The sequence below is a fragment of the Balaenoptera musculus genome, chromosome 2 (genome assembly GCF_009873245.2).
Source record: "Balaenoptera musculus isolate JJ_BM4_2016_0621 chromosome 2, mBalMus1.pri.v3, whole genome shotgun sequence".
NCBI lineage: Eukaryota > Metazoa > Chordata > Mammalia > Artiodactyla > Balaenopteridae > Balaenoptera > Balaenoptera musculus.
The window spans coordinates 101,818,249-101,844,838 of record NC_045786.1 but is presented as its reverse complement, the minus strand read 5'-3'; the positions used below and the strand labels follow the sequence as shown (position 1 = coordinate 101,844,838).

Below are 26,590 nucleotides of genomic sequence, written 5' to 3'. Positions count from 1 at the left end.
TGCTTTGCTAGGGAGCTGCACACATATGGGGCCGGGGCCAGAGTCAAATCTGTAGGATTCCTGCGTCTGGTAGCTTGACCTTGCCTCCCTGGAGCTGTTCTTAGCTCCAAATGAAGTCTTGTTTGTGAGCACCTGAGGTTCACTAGAGCCTGCAGGAACAAGAGGAAGGGACCTCAGGAGACAGGGGCATTGAGGACTGGATGGTAGGACTGAAAAGCAGGAAAAGAAGGAAGAGAGCTGGAAATGGCATGTACAGAATGTGAAAGGAGAAGGGCTCTGTGAGCAGGGAGGGGAGTCACTGAAAATGTAAGATGAACCTTGCTTTGGGTTTAGGAATGGAGACGGAAGCTGGAAATGCAGATTAGAGGGGATAGGAGCTGTGTGAGAGCTGTGTGAAGCAGGGATACAGAATAGGGAAGGATTCTGAAATGCCAGAGGGCATGGTGGAACTTGGCTGTGGAGGGAGGGGGAAAAAAAGCGGGACTCTGAGAGAAGCTGTCGGGTGAGAGATCCAGGGTTAGTCCTGATGGCCATATGAGCAGGGGCTGCATCTGTCTAGTTTCCCATCGTTTTCCAGGACCTAGCACAATGTCTGTCACACGGAGGATGCTTAATATCTATTGATCAAGAGGTCAAACTAATAGGGAGAGGCCAAGGAAAAGACTTGCCCACCTTCCTTTCACCCCGCCCCTCAGGCCTAAGTCTGCATAAATGGGCAAGCTGGGAAAGCAGACACTGAAGGAAAAGGCTGGAGGGGAGCAACTGTGAGATCTGAGGCAGAGAGAGGAGAGACTGGAAGCATCCAGGGCTGACTCTAGGGGCTGATCTGGGGAGTCTTTGCAGAGATAATGGGAGGAAAACATGAATGAACAGTCTTAGGAGCCCAGAAAGACGATACGGAGGAGGCTAGAGAAAGGAGGTGGTTTCCAGAAAAGGTTGAGAGTTGTTTCTAAAGACAGAGTCGGAGATTTTGAGTTGGAAGTAGCATCCTTACCCCACCCCATTCCCAATCGTGAAACCACAATTGAATCTGCCATATATAAATACATAAGTACACACACACACACACACACACACACACACACACGTGCGCACGCACTTGCTGATCACAAAGAGTTCATAAATCAATTCCAGGCCCATCCTAAACACCCTGTCCAAATCCAGACAATTACAAGGAAGTCAGCATTGGCCAAGTGGGCCAAAAGGCAGAAAGAGGCACAGACTTGGATATAAGAAACGCTGTGAGGGATGGCCTTGACATCTGACTACGCAATGCGTTGTTGGAGTCGAGAGATATAAAGTAAAAGAAGGAGAGGCAGGAGATGCAGAGCTCATCACAGCTCTGAGGTCTGAAGGGTGGGGAGTCTAAACACAGAAGCCATAGAGGAGAAAGATGCACCCAATCAGGAATTATAACTTAACCTGTTCCTGTGGCAAATGGATCAAAGGAATCTAGGAAAGAAGCTCTGGATGAGAGGAAGCGAGCTGGGAGCCCTGGGGGAGAGTCTAGCTATAATAAGAAAGGCCAGGGCAGCTGGAGAAGGGGCCGGTGGGCGGGGGCCTGCAGGGAGGACAGTGGCGGCTGGATGCTCTGTCAGCCGCCACCATGGACTTGGGCAGCTCATATTTTGCAGCAGGCGACAGGCTGTCGACACGGCGGTCCTTTACCTCACCGTTAGAAACTCATTTCATTGATTTTTCCATCTTTCTTCTCTGGCTTCTCAGTCATCCCACCCCTCACATTTCTAGAGCCCCTTGCCTATCTGTGGAAAGCCCCAGGGGACTGCCTGCCCACCCGTCCTCCCCCCCACAGGCTGGTGAGACAGGGTGAAGGATTTAGAGGTGCCTTTCAGCACCCTGAGGTAATCCCATTGGCTCTCAGTATCCCCCTCTTATAAGCACTTGTGCAGACCAGGGCCTCTGTGTCCAGTTGTCTAGGGTGCCCAGTTAAGGGGTAACAGGGCTGAGATCCACCTGCTCTCCTGTCACCAAGCTGTACCACTGCCGTGCAGGCTGTACACACCTGGAAGAAGACACCTTTTCCTAATACCTCCCAAGACAGCTCGGCACCCCTCAAAATCTCTCTTTCAAAGTCAAATGAGAGAACAGGAGCTGCCTCTGTATTTGGGCAGGAATATGGTATTACACTGAAGCCAGGGTTCTAGCCTTGGAATCACAGCAGGGCCACCCAGTGGAACAGTGTTGGCACAGGGGCCTGTGCAATTAGAGGGCCATAAGTAGCAAGCACTCTCTGTGGAGAGGAGAGGGCATTTTGATGTGCAGAGTAGGTGGGGCAGGGGTGGGTGAAGAAATGTTTACTTTACGTGTGGACATTTCCCTGGTGCCTCCTCCAGTTACAGCCAACTACCCTCAGCCTCTCCCTTTGGGGCTGGCATTGGGCTAAAGGTCAAGAGTCAATTGCCAATCATTTGGCTTCTCAGTGAAGGAGGGCAGAGGGTGGGACAGGAGTGTTAGGCTGTGTTTCCCTGAGGAACTGATGGGGTAAACGCCATTTCCATCCTCAGATTTTTCACTCCTTGTTTTGTTGGTGATGCACCCCTACCCCACCCCAGCCCCCAGTCTCAAGCCCAAGGCCCTCTGGCCCATCCTCCTTTTTCTCTGGTCTTGGCAAGGTTGTTTCTCTGGGGCCCAGTGTGTCTTGAGTCTCAGGTGTCTGAGTCTAGATTCTGCTGCTTGCTTTGACTCATGTGCCTGTCACGTCCCCCCCCCCCCCAATCACAGTTGTCTTCCTTTCTATCCAGCCATTTCCACGTTCTGTACCACTTTTCCTGCTTGGACCACAAACTCCTCCTTCCTCCCATCCCCAGCTTCATCAGGCTATGTGGTTTTCAAAACCTAGAGAGAAATCCCGGTGCTTTAGGGAAAGGAGTGTGCTTGAGGTTAGGAAGAGGGAAGACCAAGATACTGGTTCAGGATGAACAGGGCAGGGAGGAGTGGGAAAAGCGGAAACAGGCTGAATAGGACGAGAAAGAGGGAGTCAAAGGTAAAAACCATGTGACTTGGAGCCGGGAGAGAGGTGGAGAGAAGGCCACGGTTTAAATGAAAAAGGAAGGAAGGTGGTAGGCTGAGGCTGCGAGGACTAAGAAACGGAAGAGAAAAACCCAGAGCCTGACCCCCTGCAGAGAAATGACGGCGGCGAGGAGGAGGGAGGCCGAGTGGTTGTGGAAGAGGCTTAAGGCGGGAAAGGCGGGCGGCCGGCTCAACCTCCGCGTCAGTCCTGAGTTCAAGCCGTGCCGGCTTTGACCCTTGTGGGAGGAACTGAAGTGGCAAATTAACGACGATAATGAAGTCACTGCTCCTTGTTTGTCTTTGCTGGTTTCCCCTTGAGATTTGTCCTTTGGCCAGACGGGGCACCGTGGGGGAGGGGAGGGCCAGCAGCAGGGAAGGGCGGGGGAGGGGCGCGGAGGACAGACGGACCCGGGGAAGAAAGAGGGAGGGGGATGAGGAAAGGAGAGAGGAAGCCAGGAATGGAGGAGAGGAGGGAAGGGGGACGAGGGAAGAGCAGGGCAGGGGAGAGAGGCGCGGAAAGACGGGAAGGGAAAAGAACAATGGGGAACGGGGGAGGGAAGCCTGGAAGGAGGAGCAGAGGACCGGGAGGGAGAGGAGCGGTGGCACGGGGAAATGGCGAGCCGGAGGGAAAGGACGTGGCCGGGGCTGCGGGAGCTGCAGCTGGCGGGGCCGGGGGCGGGGCCTCATCTCCATCTCTAATGGCTGTGAAATGAGGTTAGCTCCATTAGAGGCGGTGAGAGTGTAACGAGATCACACTCATTAGGGCTGGGCCATCCCAGTAATTACCACCACCCCAAACACGCCCGCGCCAGCCGGGCCACCGAGCACAAACAGGCACGCCAGGCACGTGGCAGCACACCCGCACAGGACACCCCGCCGCTGAACGGGCAGCCCAGGGCCCACGCGGGTGTAACCGAGACCCTCGGGGAGACCCTTCACTAACCCCGAAGAGGTGCCGGGACAGGGCTACACCCAGGCCCTCAGCCACACACACAATAAAAAACAATAAACACACACGTACACCCGAACTCGGGGAATAAGACACGTGGGTGAGCAATTATCGTTTCCATTTATTGATCACATACAAAGTGCCAGTCTCAGTAATGATCGTCTCAACGGGCACAACTCCAGGAGGAACTATTCCCCATTCTATTTATGAAGCAACAAGCTTTAAGCAACCCACCCGAGGACATTTACATCACAGGGAATAGAACTAGAATTTGATTCCCGGTCTGTCTGACCTTAAAGGCTATGTTTTAAAATAATGCCATACCGTTTTTTCTGAAGTTCATATGCTATTAAGAATACACATGTGTAGACTTCCAACTTTCAGAGAGGTTATCAGAAATCTGATACACACCTCCACCCCACCCCCAGCAGAGACACACACACACACACACACACACACACACACACACACACGCACAGAATGGCCAGGGCCCGTGCATAGACTGCAATGCGAATAGCGCCCCCTGGAGTCACACAAAGCAGTGGCCTGTTCGGGCCCATCTTACACTAACAACTGGGAGAAGGCCATCTAACACCTTCAAGCTCAAAGGAGAGCATGACAGCACATATGCTCAAAGCAACACACATAAGCGCAGAATAACACACTCAGACTCAAGGATCTCATTCAGAATGCTTACCAGCCAGAGCTCAGAAGCTTACAAATTAACTTGAGGGCAGAGCACTGGGGTCAGGCTACCTGAGGCCAATCTCGACTCTATTTTCCAAGTGTTAGACCTTAAAAATTACATAACCCATCTAAGTCTGTTTCCATGTTTGTAAAATGGGAGTGAGTAGCTGTATCTATTTTATCAGATTGTAGTGGAGGATTAGGTGATGTGATGCTTCCAGAGGGCTCAGCACAGTGCCTGACACAAGGTAAACATTTAAAGATACTATTATTATTAGTTCTTGTTGTTATTGTTTTAATAGTATTTAAACAGAGTCATTACTATCACAAGGGTTCATGCAGAATCAGAGGACCAGAAGGATTTATTTATATACACAGCCACTTACAATGGTATCCTTCCAAGTAATTCTAGAAGAATTGCACGTAATTCTTTTCAAGCTCAGGGAGATCAAAGGTCTTCCGCAGAGGTCCCCCATGCCAGGATCAGATAGGATCCTGAATCTAAATTCAAGGGCACAGCTCCCTGTCCCCTCGCTCTGGAGTGCTCATACAGAAGAAGGGTTCAGAGCTGGCTTTGCGCGGTTATCTAAGCCTGGGTCTCTCCAGTGCACCTACAAGATCACACAGCTCCACACTGCTGTCCTAACACTTGTGGCATCACTGAGGGAGATGCACTGGCAAGAGGCTCCACTCCTCTCCACACCGTCCTCTCCTCCAGCAGCAGACATGCTGCAGCACATCTCAACAAAGCCATGCCAATATGGATGGATGTTCCTCTCTGGTTGTGGTTTTAATCCACAGCTTCCCTTTTAGCCCTGTCTACTCCCTCCCACCCCCATCTTCTTCCTCTCAGGCTCTCCTTTCTCCTCACACCCCACCCAGTTCCCTCCCGCCCACCTTAAGCATCTTGCATGCCCATTTTAAGCATCTTGCTTGCTCCATCCCTCTCACTGGGGACAGGCCACCTGCCCAATCTGCTGCCAAAACTGGGAGCTCTCAACGAGATTCGAGATTCTCCAAGATTCAAGATTCGGTATTTACATGTACAGATCAAGATCCAGCTCCCCGCTCCTTCCCTCCCTCTCCCTCCCTTCTTCCTCCGTCCTCTTCTCTGCCTTGGCTGTCTTTCTTTATCCTCTATGATACTCCTTTTCCTGCCTGTCTCATTTCCTGCCATTCTTATTTTCTCTCTTTTGGACAAAACTTCTCTTGCACAAAGTAAACACTCCTTAAGTATTGGGGTGCCAGGGAGATGTCTAGGAGAGATAGGTAGAATTTAAATGGAGGAATAGGAGTACCTTTTTTTGTTTTCTTTTTAAATATAGAAGGTAAGCTTTAGAGACAGAGAAAGTGATAGTTTTAATGCAAGGAGAGGCCATAATAGTTTTGATCCAAGTGTGAGCCTGGGCAAAGCTTCCAGTCTCTGGTTCGGGATAATGGGATGTCTCTAGACGCAGCAATCAAGAGGGCCTGGTGAGAAATGAAGTCTGCTGCTGGGCAGACTAGATTTAAATCCTGCCCACCGAAGAATCTGCCCTCAGTCGAAAAGGGCAGAGATGAGAGGATGAGTCCAGGTCAAGAAGGGGCAAGACAGAAGGAAAACATCAGCCTAGCTGCACACACCTTGCCCCCCTTTTGGGGTGGCGGGGGCGGAGAGCCAGAGAGAAGGAAAGAAACTGACCTGACAGACACCAGTATGGGCACTTTTCACATGTTACCTGTACTAGTCTTCACAACAGCCGGGTAAGGACAGCGGTGGCAGCTGTGTGATCTTGTAGGTGTACTGGAGAGACCCAGGCTCAGATAACAGCACAAAGCCAGCTGTAAACCCTTCTCCTGTATGAGCACTTGGGAGTGAGGGCCAGGGAGTTTCCAGATGAGGAAAACTGGATAAGTAACTTACCAAGGCTGCCACAGCTGGTGAGTGGTGGGGAGCCAGGACTGACCCTGGGTCTAAGTGAATCCATAGCCCATGTTCTTCCACTGCCTTAGAAAGAAATCTCACCTGGTTAGAGTTATTTGCTGTTGGTACCAACTGATCCCCCTAATGTGGGCACACACACTCCATCTTTCCTGCTTCTGTTCCCCTCCCCTCTGTGGCTGCCTCTTAAAAGCAACAGGTTGAAACCAAAAGGAGAGAAGGGCAGGGCAAAGTTAGTGTGGAAGAGGGCAGGCTGGAGGCAGGGATTTCAGAGAGAAGAAAGAAAAGGTCCCTAAAATGGGCTCCAAGGAAAGAGGATAGATGGAACGATTGGAAAAGTGAAAGGCAAAAATGTCTGGAGGGCTCGGACTTGGAAATCACCGTATGCAAATTGTAAGCAAATGTGCCAGTGCCCTCTGGCCAACTTTGCTGGGGAAGACTTTGCCCTGTCGTTGGGTTTGAAGAAAAGAAAGGAGAGGGGTTTTTGTTTTTTGTTTTAAGGAGGGGAGCTGGGAGGAGAAAGCCAGTCTGTCCCTGCGGGCCTGTCCTCTCCTCGGTGACATTCCCTCCGTAACCACTAGGGAGCAGTCGTGTCACTTTTCCACTCCAGCTCCACCAGAGGTGGGAGGGGGCTCCAGCCCAGGGGAGTCCTGGTCTTGCTGGGACTCCAGCTCCAGAGGAAGTGCCCCTGGCTAGATTTGCCTCCAGTTCTATAGGCCCCACGGCCTGGCGCCTCCTCGGTGAGGGGCACATTCTTCCTTTCCTCAGGCCTCACTTCTTTGGTCCTTCCTTTGCCCTTGTCCCTTTGGCTCCTGTAATTCTCCGGTTCTGAAGTCTCAAGAGTGTTGTCTTTTGTGGTCTCAGAGCCCGCCTTTGCAGCTTTCCACGTCACATCCAAGCCTTTCTGTCCCTCTCATAACATCTTTCTTGGTAGCTCTCTGGGTCCTACTGTCTGTGCTGAAGCCTCCTGGTTCCCTGGCATCTTCCTGTTCTAAGTACGGTACATTTCAAGAAGTAGGAATTCTTGTCCAGCTACTTACAGGGTGCCTTTCTGCCCACCTCCCATGGAAGAATATCTGAGTTCAGGGATTATGTTGATGGGGCAACAAGTCCCTAGCTGACCTTTGAAAGAAGTAGCACTGCCATCCTTTCCTTCTCTCCTTGAGGAATAAGGAGGGACCTGGGTCTGGACAGAGGAAGAGGGCAATACCCCCAAAAAATCTCTTCTGTTTCCCCATAGCTTTCTCTCCATTTTCCCTTTCTCCTCACGCTGTGAGGGAAGGAAGCATTAGGGAGGGAGATGGAATGAAGGGGCAGCAAGCGAGCTCTGGAGGCTGAGGGCCATTTTGGAGCTAGATGATTCATCTTAGGGGATGACTACACCCTCAGAACTCTCCACCCTCCCCTGGCTCCAGGACTGCCTCCTCCCATCCCCCTCGGTGGCAGCAGCCTTGTAATTTAAAGCTCTTTCTGTCGCCTCTAATGTGATCCTCTCGTTTTATTGACTCTCTCTGCCGTCTGTGGCGCCCCTTCACATCAATCTCTGCTCTAATCACACCGCCACCACTGCCTGCTCGGTCTCCCCTAACCCCTCTCCTCGTGGGCCCCCGGCCCTCGCCTCTACCCAGGTCCTTCCTTTTGACTATCCCCCCACCTCCACCCTACACCCGATCCGCCCTCTTCCTCCTTCCCTCCTCCACACACAGGAATGCCAGGGCCTTTAAGGGCTCGCCTTCTCCCTTTCCCCACATCTAAGGTGTACCCTGAGGGGGAAGAGATGCCCTTAAGGAAAGCCTGGAACCACAGGACGAGTGACAGTGGTCTGAGGGAGAATAAGACTCTGGGCCTGGTGGTGGTGCGTGGGGACCTGTCTCCAGAAAGAGATGAAAACTGAGGTCAAGGTAGGAAGGGCAGAGAAAGGGACACAGAGATTCAGAGAGGGACAGAAGAAAAGACTGAGGCGGAGGAAAATGGAAGGAGGGGGGGAAAGTGAAAAAATAATTGCTGCAGTTCAAGGTTTGTAATAAATAGTGGGTGATGGGAGAAGCACAGAGAAGAAGGGGGGAGGGGAGTTGGTGGCAGTGGGGGGAGCGGGAAGAGAGGCACTGAGGCAGAGACAAATTTGCAATTGAAATTCTTTCCTGTAGAGGGGGAGGGGGAGGGGGGGAAGAGATTTGCAATTTTAAACAGCTTCAGACCTACCCTCCCTCCGCTGATCCAGGTCTCACCCACTAGCTAGCCCAAAGCTAAGCTCCTTTGGTTTCTAGCTAGGAACCAGCTGTCTTTTTCCAGTCCTGGGAAGTAAAAGCTTTGGAGAGAGGATTTGGGGCTTAGGTCTTCCTAGTCCTCCTCTGCAGTTTGATCTAGAGTTGTGATTTGGGAGCCAGAGAGATGTTGCTGACGGATGTGAGGTGGGCCAGCAGGGGGAGAGCACCTACCAAGTTCAGCCCTCAGTGTCAGGGCCCAGGAGGGGCCGCTCTTGCCCCGTCTCAGTTCTTCCTACCAGGTGAGCCCCCGTTATGGGGGTGACAGTGGAATGTCAGGCCCTCACACTCCAGCACATGTATCTCCCCACTTCCCCAGGCACCCCAAGGATTCCATAGGAAGAATACCTTTATCCCACAACTTCAGGGCTTCTGCTTTCTGGTTATGTAAGATAACTGCCTCCCGCCTCCCATCCAATTCCTTTACTTCCCTGTTAGTTCTCCACCCCACCTCGGCCCAGGTGCTGATTTGCATTTTCATTAGCATGCAGAGCCAGCCCCTCGCGGAGCTCCTTAATGGCTCCTCCTTCAACTTCACGCCTGGCTGGCCCCCCAGGAGGAGGAGGGGAGTGGGAATGGGGGCCTCCAGGCTGAGTGCGGCCAGACCAAGGACCCATTCCAAATCAGGGAATCTGAAGGTGAGGGTTAGAGGCTGCCCAAGGCGGGAGAGGCCACACCACTTCCTGGCAGCACTCTGGCCCGAGCGCTAAAGGTTTAATCGTTCGATATCTGCTGATAATTAAGAACTGAAGAGGAGTCAGGCCATCTGGGACACTGGGAGAAGCATGGGATGGTGAGGCATGGGGGGATTGGTGAGTTTGAGGGGGGACCAAGGTAAAAAAGGGGGTGGGGCTCGGTAATTCTAGTCAGCTGGAGGCAGCTCAGGAATCCTGACTTCTAGACTTCTGGAGGCTCATTTTGCCAGTACTGTCTGAGGGGCAGTCCGGGTAGGTGGAGGAGCCCAGGCCACAGCTTTGGGGTCTAGCTCTGTGCCCGCCAGTCCTTTTCTAGTTTCACCACCTTGGAGCTGTGTGACAATCAGCAGATTATTCAGCCTCTCTTTCTTGGGTGCCTCACCCATAAAATAAGGTTGTCGTGGGATTAAATGAGATAATTGATTAAAGCATTTAACACAGTGCCAGGACCATGCTATTTGTACCTTAATATTATTACTGTTACTTTTTTTTTAAATCCCCATGGAGGAGGAGAGGGTCGGGTCATCTCATACAAGCCATTGTCTTTCAATTGGCCAGAAGCTCTCCCACCTGTGAAGAGAGATGGATCTGGAACGCATCTGAGAGTAGCATGGTGTCTGCAGGCCAGAGGAAAGTCACTGTGGCCTCTCTGGCAAGAGGACCATGACTTAGGGAAACTAACTCTTCAGGGTGTGGAAAATCTGAGGGTCTTTCCCAGAGCTGATTTATTCAACAGACATGTATGTGTATGTGGCAGGCATCTTTCTCGGTACCAGTGATAAGGCAACCAATAAAGCAGAGTTCCTGCGCTCATGGAACTTAGTTTCTAGAAGGGAGAAATAAGGAAACCAGCAAATATCAGGTAGTGATGAATCTCGGAAGAAAATACCCCTCCCCACCCCCCATCCCTCCGCCGGCTGTGTTAGCTTCTGTAGAGAGGCGAGGCCTGTTGGAAGAGGTGCTATTTAAGCAGACACCGAATGACAAGGAGCCACTGGGCAGAAGTCTGGGGGAAGAGCACTGCAGGCAGAGTAAACAGCTCAGGAAAGCTGCTAAGGTGGGAATGAACTTGGTGTGTTTGAGGACCAAGAAGGCCAGTGGGCTGGAGTTGGCCAGCCAGGTGGGGTGGAGAGTATTAAAGATGTGTCAGAAGTAGGCAGGTGCCAGATCAAATAGGCTTTTTTTGTAGATCAGGGAGCAGAGTTTGGATTTTATTCACAGTGCAGTGAGAACTCACTGATGGGTTCTCAGCAGAATAGAGTATGGTTTACATTTTGAAAGGTGATTATGATGCCTGAAATTTGCTTTAAAACAATACAGGAAAAGGGGAAGTGGGTGAGGATATAGATGAAACATGATTGGCCATGAGTTAACAGCAAGGTCCTACTGGATAGTACAGGGAACTATATTCAATATCCCGTGATACACCATAATGGAAAAGAATATAAAGAAGAATGTCTCTGTGTGTGTAACTGAGTCACTTTGCTGTAAGCAGAGATTGCCACACCATGGTAGATCAACTGCACTTCAATTAAAAAAAAAGGAAAGATTGGCCCTGAGTTTGGAGACTGTTGAAGCTGGGTGATGAGTACAAACGGGTTCCTTATATTGTTTGGTCTATCTTTATGTATGTTTGGCATTTCTCATAATTGAGAATTAAATAAAAGATCATTCTGAGTGGAAGGAGGGGCAGCAGTGGAAGTGGAGGCCAACGTGGAGTCTGTCGCACTAGTTCAGGAAAGCGACAGTAATGGCTCGGGCCGGCGTGGTGCTGCCGGAGATGAGGATGAATGGAAGGCCGAGACGCTCGCTTGAGAGACTGCTGTCGAATTGCCTGCCCGTGGGTGAGGGCGAGAGGAAACTGTGGGTTTCTAGCCTAAGCAACCAGATAAATGGTGGTACCAATTTCTGAGATAGGAAAGATGGGAAGAAACAAGTCCAGGGCAGAAATACAGAGTTCTGATTCTGGACATGTTCACTTTGAAGTCTGTTAGACGCTAAGGTAATGAAGCTTCAAGCTGGCAAACGGGTACTTGAATCCGGCGCTCAGGGAGGAGGGTGGGGCCGGAGGATCCGGAGAATCAACTGCCTGACTGGGTGTCTCTGCTGCCACCTCACAGCTCCGCTCTCTCCGTGTCTCCCCCACAGGGTCCTGGCTGTCACGCTGAAATGAACCCCCAGCTCTCCTCCGTCTGCCATGGCCACCCTTAACTCGTCCTCTACCGCTGGCACCACCCCCTCCCCTGGGCACAATGCCCCGTCCCCGCCTCCGGACACCTCCTCCCCCCGCACCCCCTCTGATCCTGTCACCAAAGATCCCCCTGCTGCCCCCTCCGCCTCTGAGAGCATGAGGTCCTCAGAGCCCGGGGGGCGGCCCCTGGAGCCAGGCTGTGGCCTCGTCCCACCAAAGGAGATAGGGGAGCCCCAAGAGGAGCCGGTCTGTGGTGGCTTCCCGCCAAAGGACCTGGGGGTGGAAGAAGACAGGGAGCAGGAGGAGGAAGGGGGAGGGCTCCCTCCTGTGGACCTGAGCGACCACTTAGTCTTCACAGCTGGCGGTGAGGCCTGCCTAGTGGCCAAGCTGTCCCTGCCAGGGGGCGGCGAACTCCCGTTACCAAAGGGCTTCCCCTGGGGTGAGGCAGGCATCAAGGAAGAGCCCAGCCTGCCCCTCCTTGCCCACCCGCCCCCTGTACACCTCACTGCCCTTCACATCCAACATGGCTTTGACCCAATCCAAGGCTTTAGCTCTTCTGACCAAATTCTGTCCCACGATACCTCAGCACCATCTCCGGCCACCTGTGAGGGAAGGGATGGAGCCTTCTGGAGCTACCAGCTGGCTCCAAACCCACCTGGAGATCCCAAAGATGGCCCCACGGGGAGCAGGGGAGGAGACCCCACGGCACTCTTCTGGCTCTGCCTCCCGTGCCGCCTGGGTTTCGGCAGGCCCCAGGCCTTTGTGGGTCACACACAGTCTCACGGGGTGAAGCTAACCGCTGCTCAACACCAGGGCCTGCCAGGCAACCCAGCCGTGCTCCGGGAGGGGGACGAGGGCTGTGTGGCCCTCCTGAGCTTCCTGGCACCACAACTGCCTGCTCACGCCCCTTTAGAAATACCCCTTGACAACAGTAGCACCGTGAACATGGAGGCCCACGCGGCTCAGACCGAGGATGGCCCCGCTGCGGCCGAAGCCCAGGCCCCTGTCCTGCCCGTGGAAGAAGGCATGGCCCTCAGCCCGCCCTCCCCGCTGACAACCCCGGCCGCCTGGAACCCCAGCCCAAGCCAAGCCAAAGAATCGCCGACGCTGGCAGGCGAGGCAGGGCCAGGTTGGTTCCCCGAGGGGCAAGAGGAGGATGGAGGGCTCTGCCCCCCGCTCAACCAAAGCTCACCCACCTCCAAGGACGGGGGCGTTCTCCCTGCCCCAGTGGGCTCCCCCGAAGACCCTGGTGACCCGCCCCAGCCCTATCGCCCAGCCGATGACTACACCCCGGCCCCTGCGGCCTTCCAGGGCCTCAGCCTGTCCAGCCACATGGCTCTGCTACACTCGCGCAACTCCTGCAAGACGCTCAAGTGTCCCAAGTGCAATTGGCACTACAAGTACCAGCAGACCCTGGATGTGCACATGCGGGAGAAGCACCCTGAGAGCAACAGTCACTGCAGCTACTGCAGTGCTGGGGGCGCCCACCCCCGCCTCGCCCGGGGGGAGAGCTACAACTGTGGCTACAAGCCCTACCGCTGCGACGTCTGCAACTACTCCACCACCACCAAGGGCAACCTCAGCATCCACATGCAGTCCGACAAGCACCTGGCCAACCTGCAGGGCTTCCAGGCGGGGCCAGGGGGGCAGGGGAGCCCCCCAGAGGCAGTGCTCCCGCCCCCCGCGGGGGACAAGGAGCCCAAGACCAAAGCGTCCTGGCAGTGCAAGGTGTGCAGCTACGAGACCAACATCTCCCGCAATCTGCGCATCCACATGACCTCCGAGAAGCACATGCAGAACGTCCTCATGCTGCACCAGGGGCTGCCGCTGGGGCTGCCGCCAGGGCTGGTGGGGCCAGGCCCCCCGCCCCCAGCAGGGGCTGCCCCGGCCACCTCCCCTGATCTCTTCCAGTACTTCGGACCCCAGGCCCTAGGGCAGCCTCAGGCTCCCTTGCCTGGACCCGGGCTGAGGCCAGACAAGCCCCTGGAAGCCCAGCTGCTTCTCAATGGCTTCCACCACCTCGGAGCACCTGCCCGCAAGTTCCCCACAGCTGGTAAGCTCCCTGGGTGTTCTCTTTTCCCTTCTTCGGGGCCAAACTCAGTTCCCTGCTTTCTCTCCAGGGCCAGCCCCGCCGCTTAAATAACCCCAGCTCCCTCAGCATCCACCCCTCCCATTCCCACACAGCAAGCTGACCCTGCCCTGTTCCTTCCTGGGGCCACTAACCTGTCTCTGTCCCCTAGCCCCCGGCAGCCCCTCCCCGGATGCCCACCTGCCTCAGAGTCAGCTTCTGGGCCCCTTGTCCGACGGGCTGCCTGCCTCGCCGCCCCCAGATGACAGCCCATCCCTGAAGGTGTTCCGATGCCTCGTGTGCCAGGCCTTCAGCACAGACAGCCTGGAGCTGCTGCTCTACCACTGCAGCGTGGGCCGGAGCCTCCCGGAGGCCGAGTGGAAGGAGGTAGCTGGTGACACCCACCGCTGCAAGCTCTGCTGCTATGGCACCCAGCTCAAGGCCAACTTCCAACTCCACCTCAAGACCGACAAACATGCTCAGAAGTACCAGCTGGCGGCCCACCTGAGGGAGGGGAGTGGGGCCATGGGCACCCCCTCCCCAGTGCCCCTGGGAGATGGGGCTCCTTATGGGTCTGTCCCCACCCTGCACCTGCGCTGCAACATCTGTGACTTCGAGTCCAACAGCAAGGAGAAGATGCAGCTGCACGCCCGGGGTGCGGCCCATGAAGAGAACAGCCAGATCTATAAGGTGAGAGTGGGGCAGGAAGGGTCTGGGATTTGAAGGGCACAGCACAGAGCCTGAGGGAGAGAGGAGAAGGGGACAGGGCTGGAGCAAGGAGACGCAGAGTGGGAAGGTGATGCGAAAACCCAGGGGGGCGGGATTGGAGAAAAAAGGCCAGGGCACCAGGGGAAAAACTATTTGGAGACAGACGTGGAGAAAGACCAAAGGATGGTGGACTCTGACCAAGTGACTCCGGTACTTTATTCAACTTTTCTGGTGTATGGGACCAGGGGGAGGGTTCTGTGTCTGCTCAGCCCATCTTGTCCCCAGAAGTTCAAGAGGATGGAACCAGATTCCATTCATATACTAGGAGGGAGTCCAGGATTGGTAGGAGGAAGAGGAGGAGACGGGGGAGAAAAGGCAGTCACACTCAGGTGGCCAAAGGAAGGAAGAGGAGAGCCCAAGAGGGAGGAAGGGGTGTCGGGGTGCTGCTGGTCAGGCCCCCCGGGGAGGCAAAGGGGCCCCCTGGGACCTAGGGGCGGCCATCCGTCCATCCTTCTGCACCTGAGCAGCCTCCTTCCCGTTTGCAGTTTCTGGTGGAGATGGAGGGGGCGGCGGCGGGCACGGAGCTGGGGCTGTTCCGCTGCCTGCTGTGCGCCTGGGAGACACCCTCCCGCCTGGCTGTGCTGCAGCACCTGCGCGCCCCTGCCCACCGCGATGCCCAGGCCCAGCGGCGCCTGCAGCTGCTACAGAGCGGCCCTGCAGCCGACGAGGGGCTCTCAGCTCTTCAGGGCATCCTGAGCTTCAGCCACGGGCAGCTCCAGCCTCCCGGTGAGGAAGAGGGCACTGGAGAAGAGCTGGGCCGAGAGGGCAGCCAGGGCGGGAGCTGGGGGCCCAGGAGAGAGTGGCACGGGGACGAGAAATGGGTCCGTGCACAGTCCAGAGCAAGCGGAAAGGCGCTGGGAAGGCTGCTGAAACTGGCTTTTAGGAACACTGGGGCAGCCGAGGGAGGTGGGGAACAGGAGGCTGTTGGAGGAGGCGGCAGAGAAGAGCAGGGATTTTGCTGGGTGGAGGAGTGGAGCAGGAAGGGAGGTGAGAAGGAACCACCCAGTGATTCCGAGTGGTGACTGGTGTGCTGGCAAAGCTTGGGGGGGGCGGGGGTGTGTGTGTGGGGGGTGTGGCAGGAGCTGGTCAGGAAGGAGAGGAAGGGAGAAAAACAGAGAAAGAATAGAATCAGCTTTGGGCTGGGCCGGGACTTGTCAGAAGGAGGTGGGAGCTGGGGGCATGGCCCGAAGGCAGCAGGATGGGAAGCCCTTGATGAGCTCCCCAGCCTCTTCCTGTCTCCTAGGAGGTCTTCAGTCCAAAGGCTGGGCTTAGGGTCCCCCTTAGGCAGCTGAGGTTGTACGAGAGAGACTGGGAAGAGCCCGCCAGGCACCATTGATCCAGAGGGTGCAGAAGAGCCTGGAAGGGGCTGTGAGAGGTGGGCACAGGTGTCCGGGCTTTGCAGAGGCCGGCAGTGGGCAAGGGTGAGGGCAGGGGCAGCAGGAGCCAGGAACAGGCAGCATTGACTGGTGCTAATTGAATTGCCAATACACTGGCTGGAGTTAAGTGCCGGAGGGGCCCAGATCAATAGCTAACGATCCTGGAGCAGGACTGAATGGAGTTAAGGAACTTTAACACTTTAATTAGGCCGCCACCGAAAATAAATTCCTACACATCTGTCAATTCTTGCTTGAGTGGTAATCTCCTCTCCCAGCTAGACCTGCCGCCTCCTGCTCACCGCAGCTGCTTCCTTTCAACCTCACCTTCCCTCTTCGGCGCCCCTCACTCTACATTTCTGGGCTCCCTTCTTCCAGGATCAGTCAAGACAGGGAGCTGAGTTTGGTCCTGTTTCTGTCGCCCGCTGCTGGACCTGTTCCCTCGTCTTTAAATGACGGGGCTAGACTCGCAGAGATGATTTCTTAGGCTCTACCAGTTCCAACACTGTAATTTCCCCCCTCATCCTCTGTATTTCTTTTTGGCGGCTTTTTGTCCTCTCCTATTGATTCATCTATCCATCTTCTCCCTTTACTGCCTGGCTGCTTGTCCTGCTTCCTCTGCCCTATGTCCTCCCTTCTCTGGTGCTTCATCCTTTTAAATTGACTCTCCCTTCATCCTACACAGGGAAGGCTCCTGTCACCCCCTTAGCTGAGCCACCCACCCCTGAGAAAGATGCCCAGAATAAGACAGAACCATTGGGTGAGTTGCTCATCTGGTCCATTTCTTTCTCCATCCCTTGCCCTCCTCACCCCCCAATCCTAATATTATACATTCTGAGGTGCTCATGGGACCTTGCGGTAATCCAGACACCCAGCAAGGCTTCCTGTGCAGAAGGAGCTAAAGTGATCAAAAGAAAGGGCTCATCAGAGGGAAGGGAGGCGGAGCCACAGAAAGCTGGGTGCTTTTGCCCTCTGGCCATCCCGCTAACCCGGGCTCAGCCCTGCCAAGCTCCCTCCCTGTACTGAGTGCAGTTCTGTACTTCCCTGCCCTTTCTCCCTTTCCCCAGAGCCCACCCCTACCTTGGAAGCCCTCTGCTACAAATCAGGTCATCTTAAGGGCCGGGGGTCTGTGAAAGGAAGAGGGAGGGGCTGTCAGAGTCTCTTAATCTCTCCTTTCATCTTCAGCTTCTGAAGAGGCAGAGAACAAGACTGGCCCTCCTGGAGACAGTGCTGACCAGACCACGGTCAGAACCGGGGTAACTGGGAAGATCTGGGGCGGGGGGGGGGGGGGCGTCTAATTTTACTGAGATCTGCTCACATCCTAAAGGCTGAACTTCTAATTAGTAGATCTTTACAGACAAGAGATTTCAGACCAAAGGCAGATCTAATTTTGTCATGCTTGTGACTTACGTCACTCCAAATACAACATTTCAGAAATTGCACCTAGGTCCAGTTACCGGATGTGAGCACCAGCTGAGCTGGCCCTGAGGGGTGGAGCACAGAGGGAGACAAAATGAAAAGAGAAAGGCAAAAATAAAACACCAGCTGCTGCCCAGCTCTTTATTCCTGTTGGGAGCAGAAAGATGTGAAGTTCATCTTCTACAGAGAACCCTGAGCCTGGGTGGAACAGCCCTGGCACCTCCTTCCTCAGGGTAGAGGAACTGACCCAGATGATCCCCACAGACAGCAAGCTCTGCAAGTCTCCGAGTGGCTGACCTAGGCAGGGCCCAAGAGTAGCTTAGCTCTGGGGCCTGAAAGGGTTCATTCTGAGGGGATTCCCAGCCTTTGGTTTTGAGGTGCCACCCTGTGCCTCCCAGCTCTCCAAACTGGACCGCAATATGCCATGTGTATTACGACTGCAAACTGCTGCAGTAACAGCTTATGTCCTCAGCTCCCCTGCCTCCTAACTCCTGTTCCAGCTATCTGCTCCCAGGGCTAGGTGCATCAAGATGAGTGTCTGGATACCTTTCCTTTATGGCCATCCCCTCCCTGACATGCAAGCCTGGACCAGTGGCACAGGCGACAGGAGAGGAAGTGCAGGCTGACAGAAATGTAGGCTGCAGGTCAGGCAGTCAGGTGACTGAGGCGGAAGTAGAGGGGCCTTCATGCCCCACCCTCTGGAGGTCCGGGCAGGAATGCACCAAAAGAGCCAGGCCAGAATTTTCCAGGGCCACTGGGGGAGCTGTGGTGTTTGTTTACATTAAAAAGGGAAGGGGAGGAAAAGGCAGGCAAAGAAAGTGGGAGCGGAGGGAAAATGAGCCGCCTTCTGAGCAGACAGGTAGGGAGCGCCCCGCTTAGTCCAGGGACCTTGGAGAGGCAGAGTGGCAGGGATACGGGAGCCTCTGGGTCCAGGAAGTGCCAGAAGCAAGGGGAGCTATTTCACGGAGGAGAGACAGGCAGGGTGGGGGCAGGTAAGGAAAGAAAACTAAATCAGAGGAGGTAGGTACAGGGCCGTCCTGTCGGCTGAATAGAGTAGGGCAGCAGAGACAGGGGAAGAGAGAGGCCAAGACGGAGGGAGAGGGCAGGACAAAGAAGGCAGGCCAGGGCAGCGCAGCCTAGGCCTTTGTCCCCGTCCTAGTGAAGTGAGGGAGGAGCCAGCTTTCAGGACTGGGACTCCTCCTCCATCAGGGGTAGGACCAGGCTGTGTCCCGGCAGTGATGGTAAGTCCCACCCCTCCCTGACACCTCCCCCACCGCCTGTGTGCCCCAGGTGTTCTGCTGTCCATACTGCAGTTTCCTGAGCCCAGAGTCCGAGCAGGTGAGGGCGCACGCGCTCTCCCAGCACGCAGTGCAGCCCAAGTACCGGTGCCCTCTGTGCCAGGAGCAGCTGGTGGGCCGGCCTGCCCTGCACTTCCACCTCAGCCACCTGCACAACGTGGTGCCCGAGTGCGTTGAGAGGCTGCTGCTCGTGGTGAGTGCAGGCTGGGGGGCCGGGCACGAGGGGAGGCAGAGGCCACGGTGTCTGGGCAGCTGTGTGTGCTGAGGGGAGCGGCTCTGCGTGGATCTGAAGGTGGAGTTTAGAGCTGGAGGGAACCTCAGAGCCGAACCTGTCCAGAGCCTCTACTCGCTGGGGAGGAAGCGCCCTTGGGCCCTGAGAGGAACTGTTCCACAGCAGGCGCGGCTGCCAGACAGGAGAGACAGCAGCCCAGGCCCTCTCCTCCGTGGGGCAGGCAGAAGTTAGGTGGGAGGTTTGTCCACAGAGGAGTCTGGAGCTGGGCTGGGCACAGACACAGGTGCAGAGCTGGGGGGTCTGGGGTAGCGGGACGGTGGTGGGAAGTCACTGGGATCTCTTCCATCGCAGGCCACAACTGTAGAGATGACCTTGACGACCAAAGTGCTGCCTGGGCCCGCTCTAAGCCCTCTGGGGGACGGCCCAGAGACCCCCGCTCCCGGGCCAGAGCCTGTGCCCAGCAGAGACAAAGCAGCAGGTAAGGAAGGGAGGGCAGACCTCCCAAGGTGGCAGGAAAGGGGACCTGGATTCCTCGGACCAAGAAGGTCTAAAGACAACTGAGGCAAGGATGGGTTGCCCTAGATACTGAGTGGGTGGGGTCTGATTTAGACGAGGTTCCCTTCTCACTGCGCCCCCTTCTCTCTCCCCCAGAAGGCCCTCACCTGACCCCGGAAGCCAGTCCTGATCCTCTTCCTGAGCCTCCCCTGCCCTCAGCCGAGGCCCCAGACAAGCCCATGGGAAGCCCTGACCAGCCCCCTTCTCCAGCCCTGTCTCCAGCCCCTCAGCCCGATGCCCAAGCTGACGAAGTAGCTCCTCCACCCACCACGGCTGAGGAGGAAGAGGGGGCTGGCAGGGAGCCCCGCCTGGCAGAGCCAGCTCCAGCTGACTCTCGCCACCCTCTGACCTATCGGAAGACCACCAACTTTGCCCTGGACAAGTTTCTCGACCCTGCCCGGCCCTACAAGTGCACTGTGTGTAAGGAGTCCTTCACGCAAAAGAACATCCTCCTGGTCCATTATAACTCGGTCTCCCACCTGCACAAGATGAAGAAGGCTGCCGTTGACCCCTCCGGGCCTGCCCGCGGGGAAGCTGGTGCAGCACCCGCCCCCGCCGCCGCCACAGACAAGCCCTTTAAGTGCACGGTCTGCCGCGTCTCCTACAACCAGAGCTCCACCCTGGAGATCCACATGCGCTCCGTCCTGCACCAGACTCGCTCAAGGGGAGCCAAGACGGACGCCAAGGCCGAGGGGCCAGAGCGCGGCCCGGAAGAGCCCAAGGAAGGCGAGACTGAGGGGGAGGTGGGCACTGAGAAGAAGGGCCCTGACCCTGGTGGCTTCGTATCTGGTGGACTGCCCTTCCTGTCCCCTCCCCCACCTCCCCTGGACCTGCACCGATTCCCAGCCCCACTCTTCGCCCCACCAGTCCTGCCCTCCTTCCCTCTGGTGCCCGAGTCCCTGCTTAAGCTCCAGCAGCAGCAGCTGCTCCTGCCCTTCTACCTCCATGACCTCAAGGTAGGGCCCAAACTGGCACTGGCTGGGCCCGCGCCCCTGCTGTCCCTGCCGGCCGCCACCCCTCCTCCCCCGCCCCCTAAGGCCGAGCTGGCTGAGCGAGAGTGGGAGCGGCCACCCACGGCAGAAGAGGGGAATGAGACAGCGCCCAGCTCACCCCCACAGCCAACGCCCAACGAGGCGGCCCGCACCGCAGCCAAAGCCCTTCTAGAAAACTTTGGCTTTGAGCTGGTGATCCAGTACAATGAAGGGAAGCAGGCTGTGCCCCCTCCCCCAACCCCACCCCCACCCGAGGCCCTGGGCGGTGGGGACAAGCTGGCCTGCGGGGCCTGTGGGAGACTCTTCTCCAATATGCTCATCCTCAAGACACACGAGGAGCACGTGCACCGCCGCTTTCTGCCCTTTGAGGCCCTGAGCCGATACGCCGCTCAGTTTCGAAAGAGCTATGATAGCCTCTACCCGCCCCCGGCAGGGTCCCCCAAACCTCCCGATGGGCCTCTGGATTCACCTGCTCCCCACCTGGGCCCACCTCTCCTGGTCCCAGAGCCTGAGGCAGGGGGGGCCCGCCCCCCTGAGGAGCGAGGCCGGGCAGGAGGACGCTGGCCCCCAGAGGAGGAAGAAAGCTCCAGAGGGAATCTTCCTCCCCTAGTGCCTGCAGGCCGCCGCTTCTCCAGAACCAAGTTCACAGAGTTCCAGACCCAAGCCCTGCAGTCTTTCTTTGAGACTAGCGCCTACCCCAAGGACGGAGAGGTGGAGCGGCTCGCAAGTCTCTTGGGCCTGGCTAGCCGTGTGGTGGTGGTGTGGTTCCAGAACGCCCGCCAGAAGGCTCGCAAAAGCACCGGCGACGGTGGGCCTGTGCCCAGCGGGGGAGGCACTGGGGGAGCCTCCGGCTGCCGGCGCTGCCGGGCCACCTTCTCCTGTGTTTTTGACTTGGTGCGGCACCTCAAGAAATGCTATGACGACCAGCATCCGGAAGAGGAGGAAGAGGCAGAGAGGGGGGAAGAGGAGGAAGACGCAGAGGAGGAAGACGCAGAGGAGGAACAGGGCCCGGAACCCCCAGCGGGGCCCGAGGGCCCATCACCAGAACCTCCAGACAGGGAAGAGCTGGGCCAAGCAGAGGCCACGAAGCCAGGAGGCAAAGAGCCTGAAGGGAGGGCCCCTCCCTCGCCCTCCCCCGTCCACGCCTGTGACCAGTGCGCCATGTCCTTCCCCAGCCAGGACCTCCTGACGAGTCACCGCCGGCTGCACTTCCTGCCACCTGTGCAGCCCAGCACTGCCCCCCACCTCCTAGACCTGCCCTTGCTGGTGTTCGGGGAGCGAAACCCTCCGGTGCCAGGCACTCCACCAGTGCCAGGGCCACCCCTCAAACGGAAGCACGAGGACGGTAGCCTGTCTCCCACGGGCAGCGAAGCAGGGGTGGGTGGGGAGGGTGAGCCCCCCAGGGATAAGCGTCTGCGCACCACCATCCTGCCGGAGCAGCTGGAGATCCTGTACCGCTGGTACATGCAGGACTCCAACCCGACACGCAAGATGCTTGACTGCATCTCCGAGGAGGTGGGGCTCAAGAAGCGAGTGGTGCAGGTCTGGTTCCAGAACACCAGGGCCCGGGAGAGGAAGGGCCAGTTCCGAAGCACCCCCGGGGGAGTGCCCAGTCCGGCAGTCAAGGCCCCCGTCACACCCAGCCCCGCACCCTTCCCCAAGTTCAACCACTTGCTGGGCAAGGTGGATGATGGGGCTGGGAGGGAGGCCCCAAAGAGGGAAACACCTGCTTTTCCCTACCCCACAGTCACCCCTGCTGCTGGGCCTCTGCCTTTCCTGCCACCTGGGAAAGAGGCCCCCACTCTGACACCAGAGCCACCTCTACCTCTCCCACCTGCCCCTCCACCCAATGAGGATGAGGGCCCAGAGGAACCGTCTAAAGCTTCTCCAGAGAGTGAGGCTTGCAGTCCATCTGCAGGGGATTTAAGTGATTCGTCAGCTTCCAGCCTGGCTGAACCAGAGTCCCCCGGGGCTGGAGGGACCAATGGGGGCCCAGGAGGTGGGGCTGGGGTCCCAGATGGAATGGGGCAGCGGCGCTACAGGACCCAGATGAGCAGTCTGCAGCTGAAGATCATGAAAGCCTGCTACGAAGCCTACCGTACCCCTACCATGCAGGAGTGCGAGGTGCTGGGGGAGGAGATTGGGCTGCCCAAGAGAGTCATCCAGGTCTGGTTCCAGAATGCTCGTGCCAAGGAGAAGAAGGCCAAGCTGCAGGGGGCAGCAGTCGGTGGGGCTGGGGGCAGCAGTGAGGGCCCCTTGGGAGCCCAGCGCACCGACTGCCCCTACTGTGATGTCAAGTATGACTTCTATGTCTCCTGCCGAGGCCACCTCTTTTCCCGCCAGCACCTGGCCAAGCTCAAGGAGGCAGTCCGAGCCCAGCTGAAGAGTGAAAGCAAGTGCTACGACTTGGCCCCAGCACCCGAGGCACCCCCCGCTCCCAAGGCTCCACCTGCCACCACACCTGCCTCTGTGCCCCTCGGGGCTGCCCCGGCTCTGCCTCGCCTGGCCCCGGTCCTCTTGTCCGGCCCAGCTCTGGCCCAGCCCCCGCTGGGCAGCTTAGCTCCTTTCAGCGCAGGTGAGTGAGAGGTTGGGAGAAGCTGGACTTCAGAGGGCATCTCCCTCTAATGAGGTGCCCTTCCTTTTCCTTCTTGACTCCTCCCATCTCCAGTCTCCTCCCTGGCCTCCCTGTGTCTCCAGCTGGTGAGGTAGAGAAGGGAGGAGAGGGAGCATGGAGGCCAGGCGGTGGGGACGCATGAGTATGTGGCTGGGGGTGGCCTCCAGGAGGAAGGATGGCAGCGCCAGGAGGTGGCTAATCATCACTCTTCATCTTCCTAGGCCCTGCAGCCTCCTCAGGCCTCCTTGGCCTCGCCACTGCGGTCCTGCCTGCTACCACAGTGGTCCAGACTGCTGGCCCAGGCCGCCCCTTACCTCAGAGACCTATGCCCGACCACACCAACACCTCCACAGTAGGCACCACTGACCCTGCCCCAGGCCCGCCTACTGAACCCTCTGGGGACAAGGTCTCCGGTGAGCGAAAGCCAGCTGCAGCCCCCGCCAACTCCTCCACCGACGCCCTCAAGAACCTCAAAGCATTGAAGGCCACTGTCCCAGCCCTGTTGGGGGGCCAGTTCCTGCCCTTCCCGTTGCCCTCTGCAGGGGGGGCCACGCCGCCAGCTGTCTTTGGCCCCCAGTTACAGGGGGCCTACTTCCAACAGCTCTATGGCATGAAGAAGGGACTGTTTCCCATGAACCCCGTGATACCTCAGACCCTCATCGGACTGCTCCCCAACGCCCTCCTCCAGCCACCGCCCCAGGCCCCCGAGCCCATAGCCACAGCGCCTCCGAAGCCGCCTGAACTGCCCGCTCCAGGGGAGGGGGAAGCCGGGGAGGCCGATGAGCTGCTGACAGGCAGCACCGGCATCTCCACCGTGGACGTGACCCACCGCTACCTTTGCCGCCAGTGCAAGATGGCATTTGACGGGGAGGCCCTGGCCACTGCTCACCAGAGATCCTTCTGCTTCTTTGGGCGGGGCTCCGGGGGTTCCATGCCCCCCCCGCTGCGGGTGCCCATCTGCACCTACCACTGCCTGGCATGTGAGGTGCTGCTGAGTGGGCGAGAAGCCCTGGCCTCGCACCTGCGCTCCTCGGCCCACAGGCGCAAGGCGGCCCCGCCCCCAGGGGGCCCACCTGGCGCCGCCACTGCCGCCACGGCTGCTGTGGCTTTTGCCAAAGAGGAAGCAAGATTACCTCACACGGACTCCAACCCAAAAACTACTACTACCTCTACACTTCTAGCTTTATAAACAGATAAACCAAGACGCGGGGACAGGGAGGGCCTCGGGGCTCCTTCTCTTACCCCAAGGGGTGTCTGGTGGGAGCTCAAATCCCTCACCCCACCCTTGGCCCTGCCCACCCCCCTGGGAATCTCTCAGTCTCCACCCTCAGTGGGCTTCACACACCCCACCTCCAGCAGGGTCCTGCCTCCTCCTCCACCCCCCGACACACCGATCCTTCACAAATCCTGGCCCCTTGGTCTTCACGGGCAACACATCCATCTTGCCATCTCGATTATTCATTCACATCCACCCTGCCCACCAGACACAAGATCTATCCTTGGTTTCATCTTCCTACAGCCTCTTTCCTACTGAATTCCCAGTCACCCCTCCAACTCCTATAAACACACAAATATGTTATCCCACGCTGTTCCACTGACTGAGAAAACACCAAAAAAAAAAAAAAAAAAAAAGAAGAAGAAGAAGAAGAAGAAAGGAAAAAGAAAACCCAAGACAAGGAAGGGGGAAGGAAAATAAACTTTGCCACTCCCTCTTCTCCTTCCTACCCTCCTCGTCTAGAGCACCATACCGCTCACAAACTCTTTCCAAATACTCAGTTGGCTCCCAAGGTTGGAGCCTGGGATGGGCAGGGAGCCCATGAAACTCTAACCAAACTGGAGGTCAGCGGGGAGAAGTGCTCCCAGCTCACTCTCCTCACACCCCTCCCTCCTCACCTGACAGGGGAGCCCCTGTGGCCTGAACTCTAGGGGAAGCCACGGCCAGGAACCCCTCTGCCAGCCCCGACCCTGCACCCCGGAAACTGCAGTAACTTATTCTCAAAGGCTTTAAACATAGAGATCCTCTCAGCAGCCGTCGGCCTGCCCCTTGTCCCAGCTCTGCCACGTGGCGGTCCAGCCTCCGGGACCGGCGCTGCCCACCAACGGCAAATCCAAAGTTCTTTAAAAAAAAAAACTGAAACACACAACCAAAAAAAACAAAACAAAACACGAGTGCGAGAGAGAGCACGCACACACGTGCGGGAGAGAGAGATGGAGAGACCAGAGGAATGAACTAATGAAAAACAAACTTGGAAAAAAAAAAAGAAAAAAGCCTGAAAACTCTCCCATCAAACAAGTGGTTTTTTTCCTGTTTGTGTCACTCCCCACCCCACCCCATTTTAATGGTTCAAGGGTCTTTGAACCACCTTGTCTCTGGAAGATCAAATGGCTTTAAGTCCTTGCTTGGGTTCAGTGGTCCACAAGACTAACGGGAGTGCAGCCCTGCCCTGGCTGTGCCCAGCCTCAGGAGCGGGAGCTGGTAATGGGGAGAAGAGCCTGGAGGCTGGGGAGAGAACCCCATCCTTGCCCCCTGAATTGAGTATTTATCAGGACAGGTTAACAAACATCCCCTCATTCTCAGCTGTGAGTTACAAAAGTCAGTGTCACTGAAAGTAGCTTGGCCGTCTCAGGAGGAGAGGGGTGGACTATAGCCCGGGCAGTCTGGTTTCTGAATCTTGGGTCTGCTTCCCTTTCACGTAGCTGCCACCATCTCCTCTCATTCACTTCTTTCACACACCTCTCCTCCCATTCCCTTCCTGGTGCCCCCTTCAGATTTCTGGCCCTTCTTGAACCTCTTTGCCTTTGTGGGGACCCTTATTCCCTGTCTGTGTTCTTCCCACACCACCCCATCCTCTGCCCCTGCTTCCTCCGGCCTGGCCCATCTCCTCCAGGAAGCAGCAGCTGCTGGAGGTACCCCCCCCAACCCCCGCCGCAACACACACACACACACACACACACACACAAAGGAGTTAGGGCCTCCCTATGAAGCTCATGGGGTCTCGAGCTGATGACAGCTGAGGGGATGGGTGGGCAAGGAGATGACTGAAGCGCAAGGCGAACCTTTGATAGAGTGAGATCACCAAGGGAACCAACAGATGAGGAATGTGCTAGAAGAGGGTTCCCCACCTCTAACTTCGTTGTCTCTGTGAGCATCAAGTAACTGTGGCAACTCCAAAGCCCAGCTACAGTGGCAATGGGTGGAGATGCAGGTGTTTTAGCAAAGAAAAGCCTGCAAAAATTTCCCAGTCCTCCAGGTAGTTTCTCCTACAACCCTTGCCCCTAAGACCTCCCCCTTTCTAGGTAGTCTCCTTCCAAACTCTCCCTTCAGGCTGCTTCTACTACCAGTATCCATTTCATACACGCACACACACAAATTCAGCCAGCCCTGGGATTTAGGTTTCCTGGCCTGTCACCCTGTTCCTTGAACATGTTAATACTGAAGCAGTGGCTTATGTGCAGAAAAGATAGGAGGAGAGAAAAGGGGAGGGAAAACTTAGCTCAGTTCCTAGTCCCCATATGCTCTGTGAATCTCACTTC

The 26,590-nt window shown here is 56.7% G+C and overlaps 1 protein-coding gene across 2 annotated transcripts in view; it reads left to right on the top strand.

Annotated features, from left to right (window-relative positions):
- ZFHX2 (zinc finger homeobox 2) overlaps positions 1-25,204 on the top strand; it is a 28,520-nt gene extending 3,316 nt beyond the window's left edge. Inside the window, exons 2-10 of one of the 2 annotated variants that reach the window (XM_036841585.1) lie at positions 11,695-13,790; positions 13,978-14,495; positions 15,059-15,299; positions 16,632-16,706; positions 17,132-17,190; positions 18,656-18,856; positions 19,247-19,373; positions 19,547-23,017; positions 23,278-25,204. In XM_036841585.1, the coding sequence (XP_036697480.1) occupies positions 11,744-13,790; positions 13,978-14,495; positions 15,059-15,299; positions 16,632-16,706; positions 17,132-17,190; positions 18,656-18,856; positions 19,247-19,373; positions 19,547-23,017; positions 23,278-24,245 (7,707 nt within the window). In that variant the 5' untranslated portion in view covers positions 11,695-11,743 and the 3' untranslated portion in view covers positions 24,246-25,204. Of the gene's footprint in view, positions 1-11,694; positions 13,791-13,977; positions 14,496-15,058; positions 15,300-16,631; positions 16,707-17,131; positions 17,203-18,655; positions 18,857-19,246; positions 19,374-19,546; positions 23,018-23,277 lie in introns of both variants that reach the window. The other variant, XM_036841584.1, reaches the window with a different exon arrangement.
- The last annotated feature ends 1,386 nt before the right edge of the window (positions 25,205-26,590 follow it).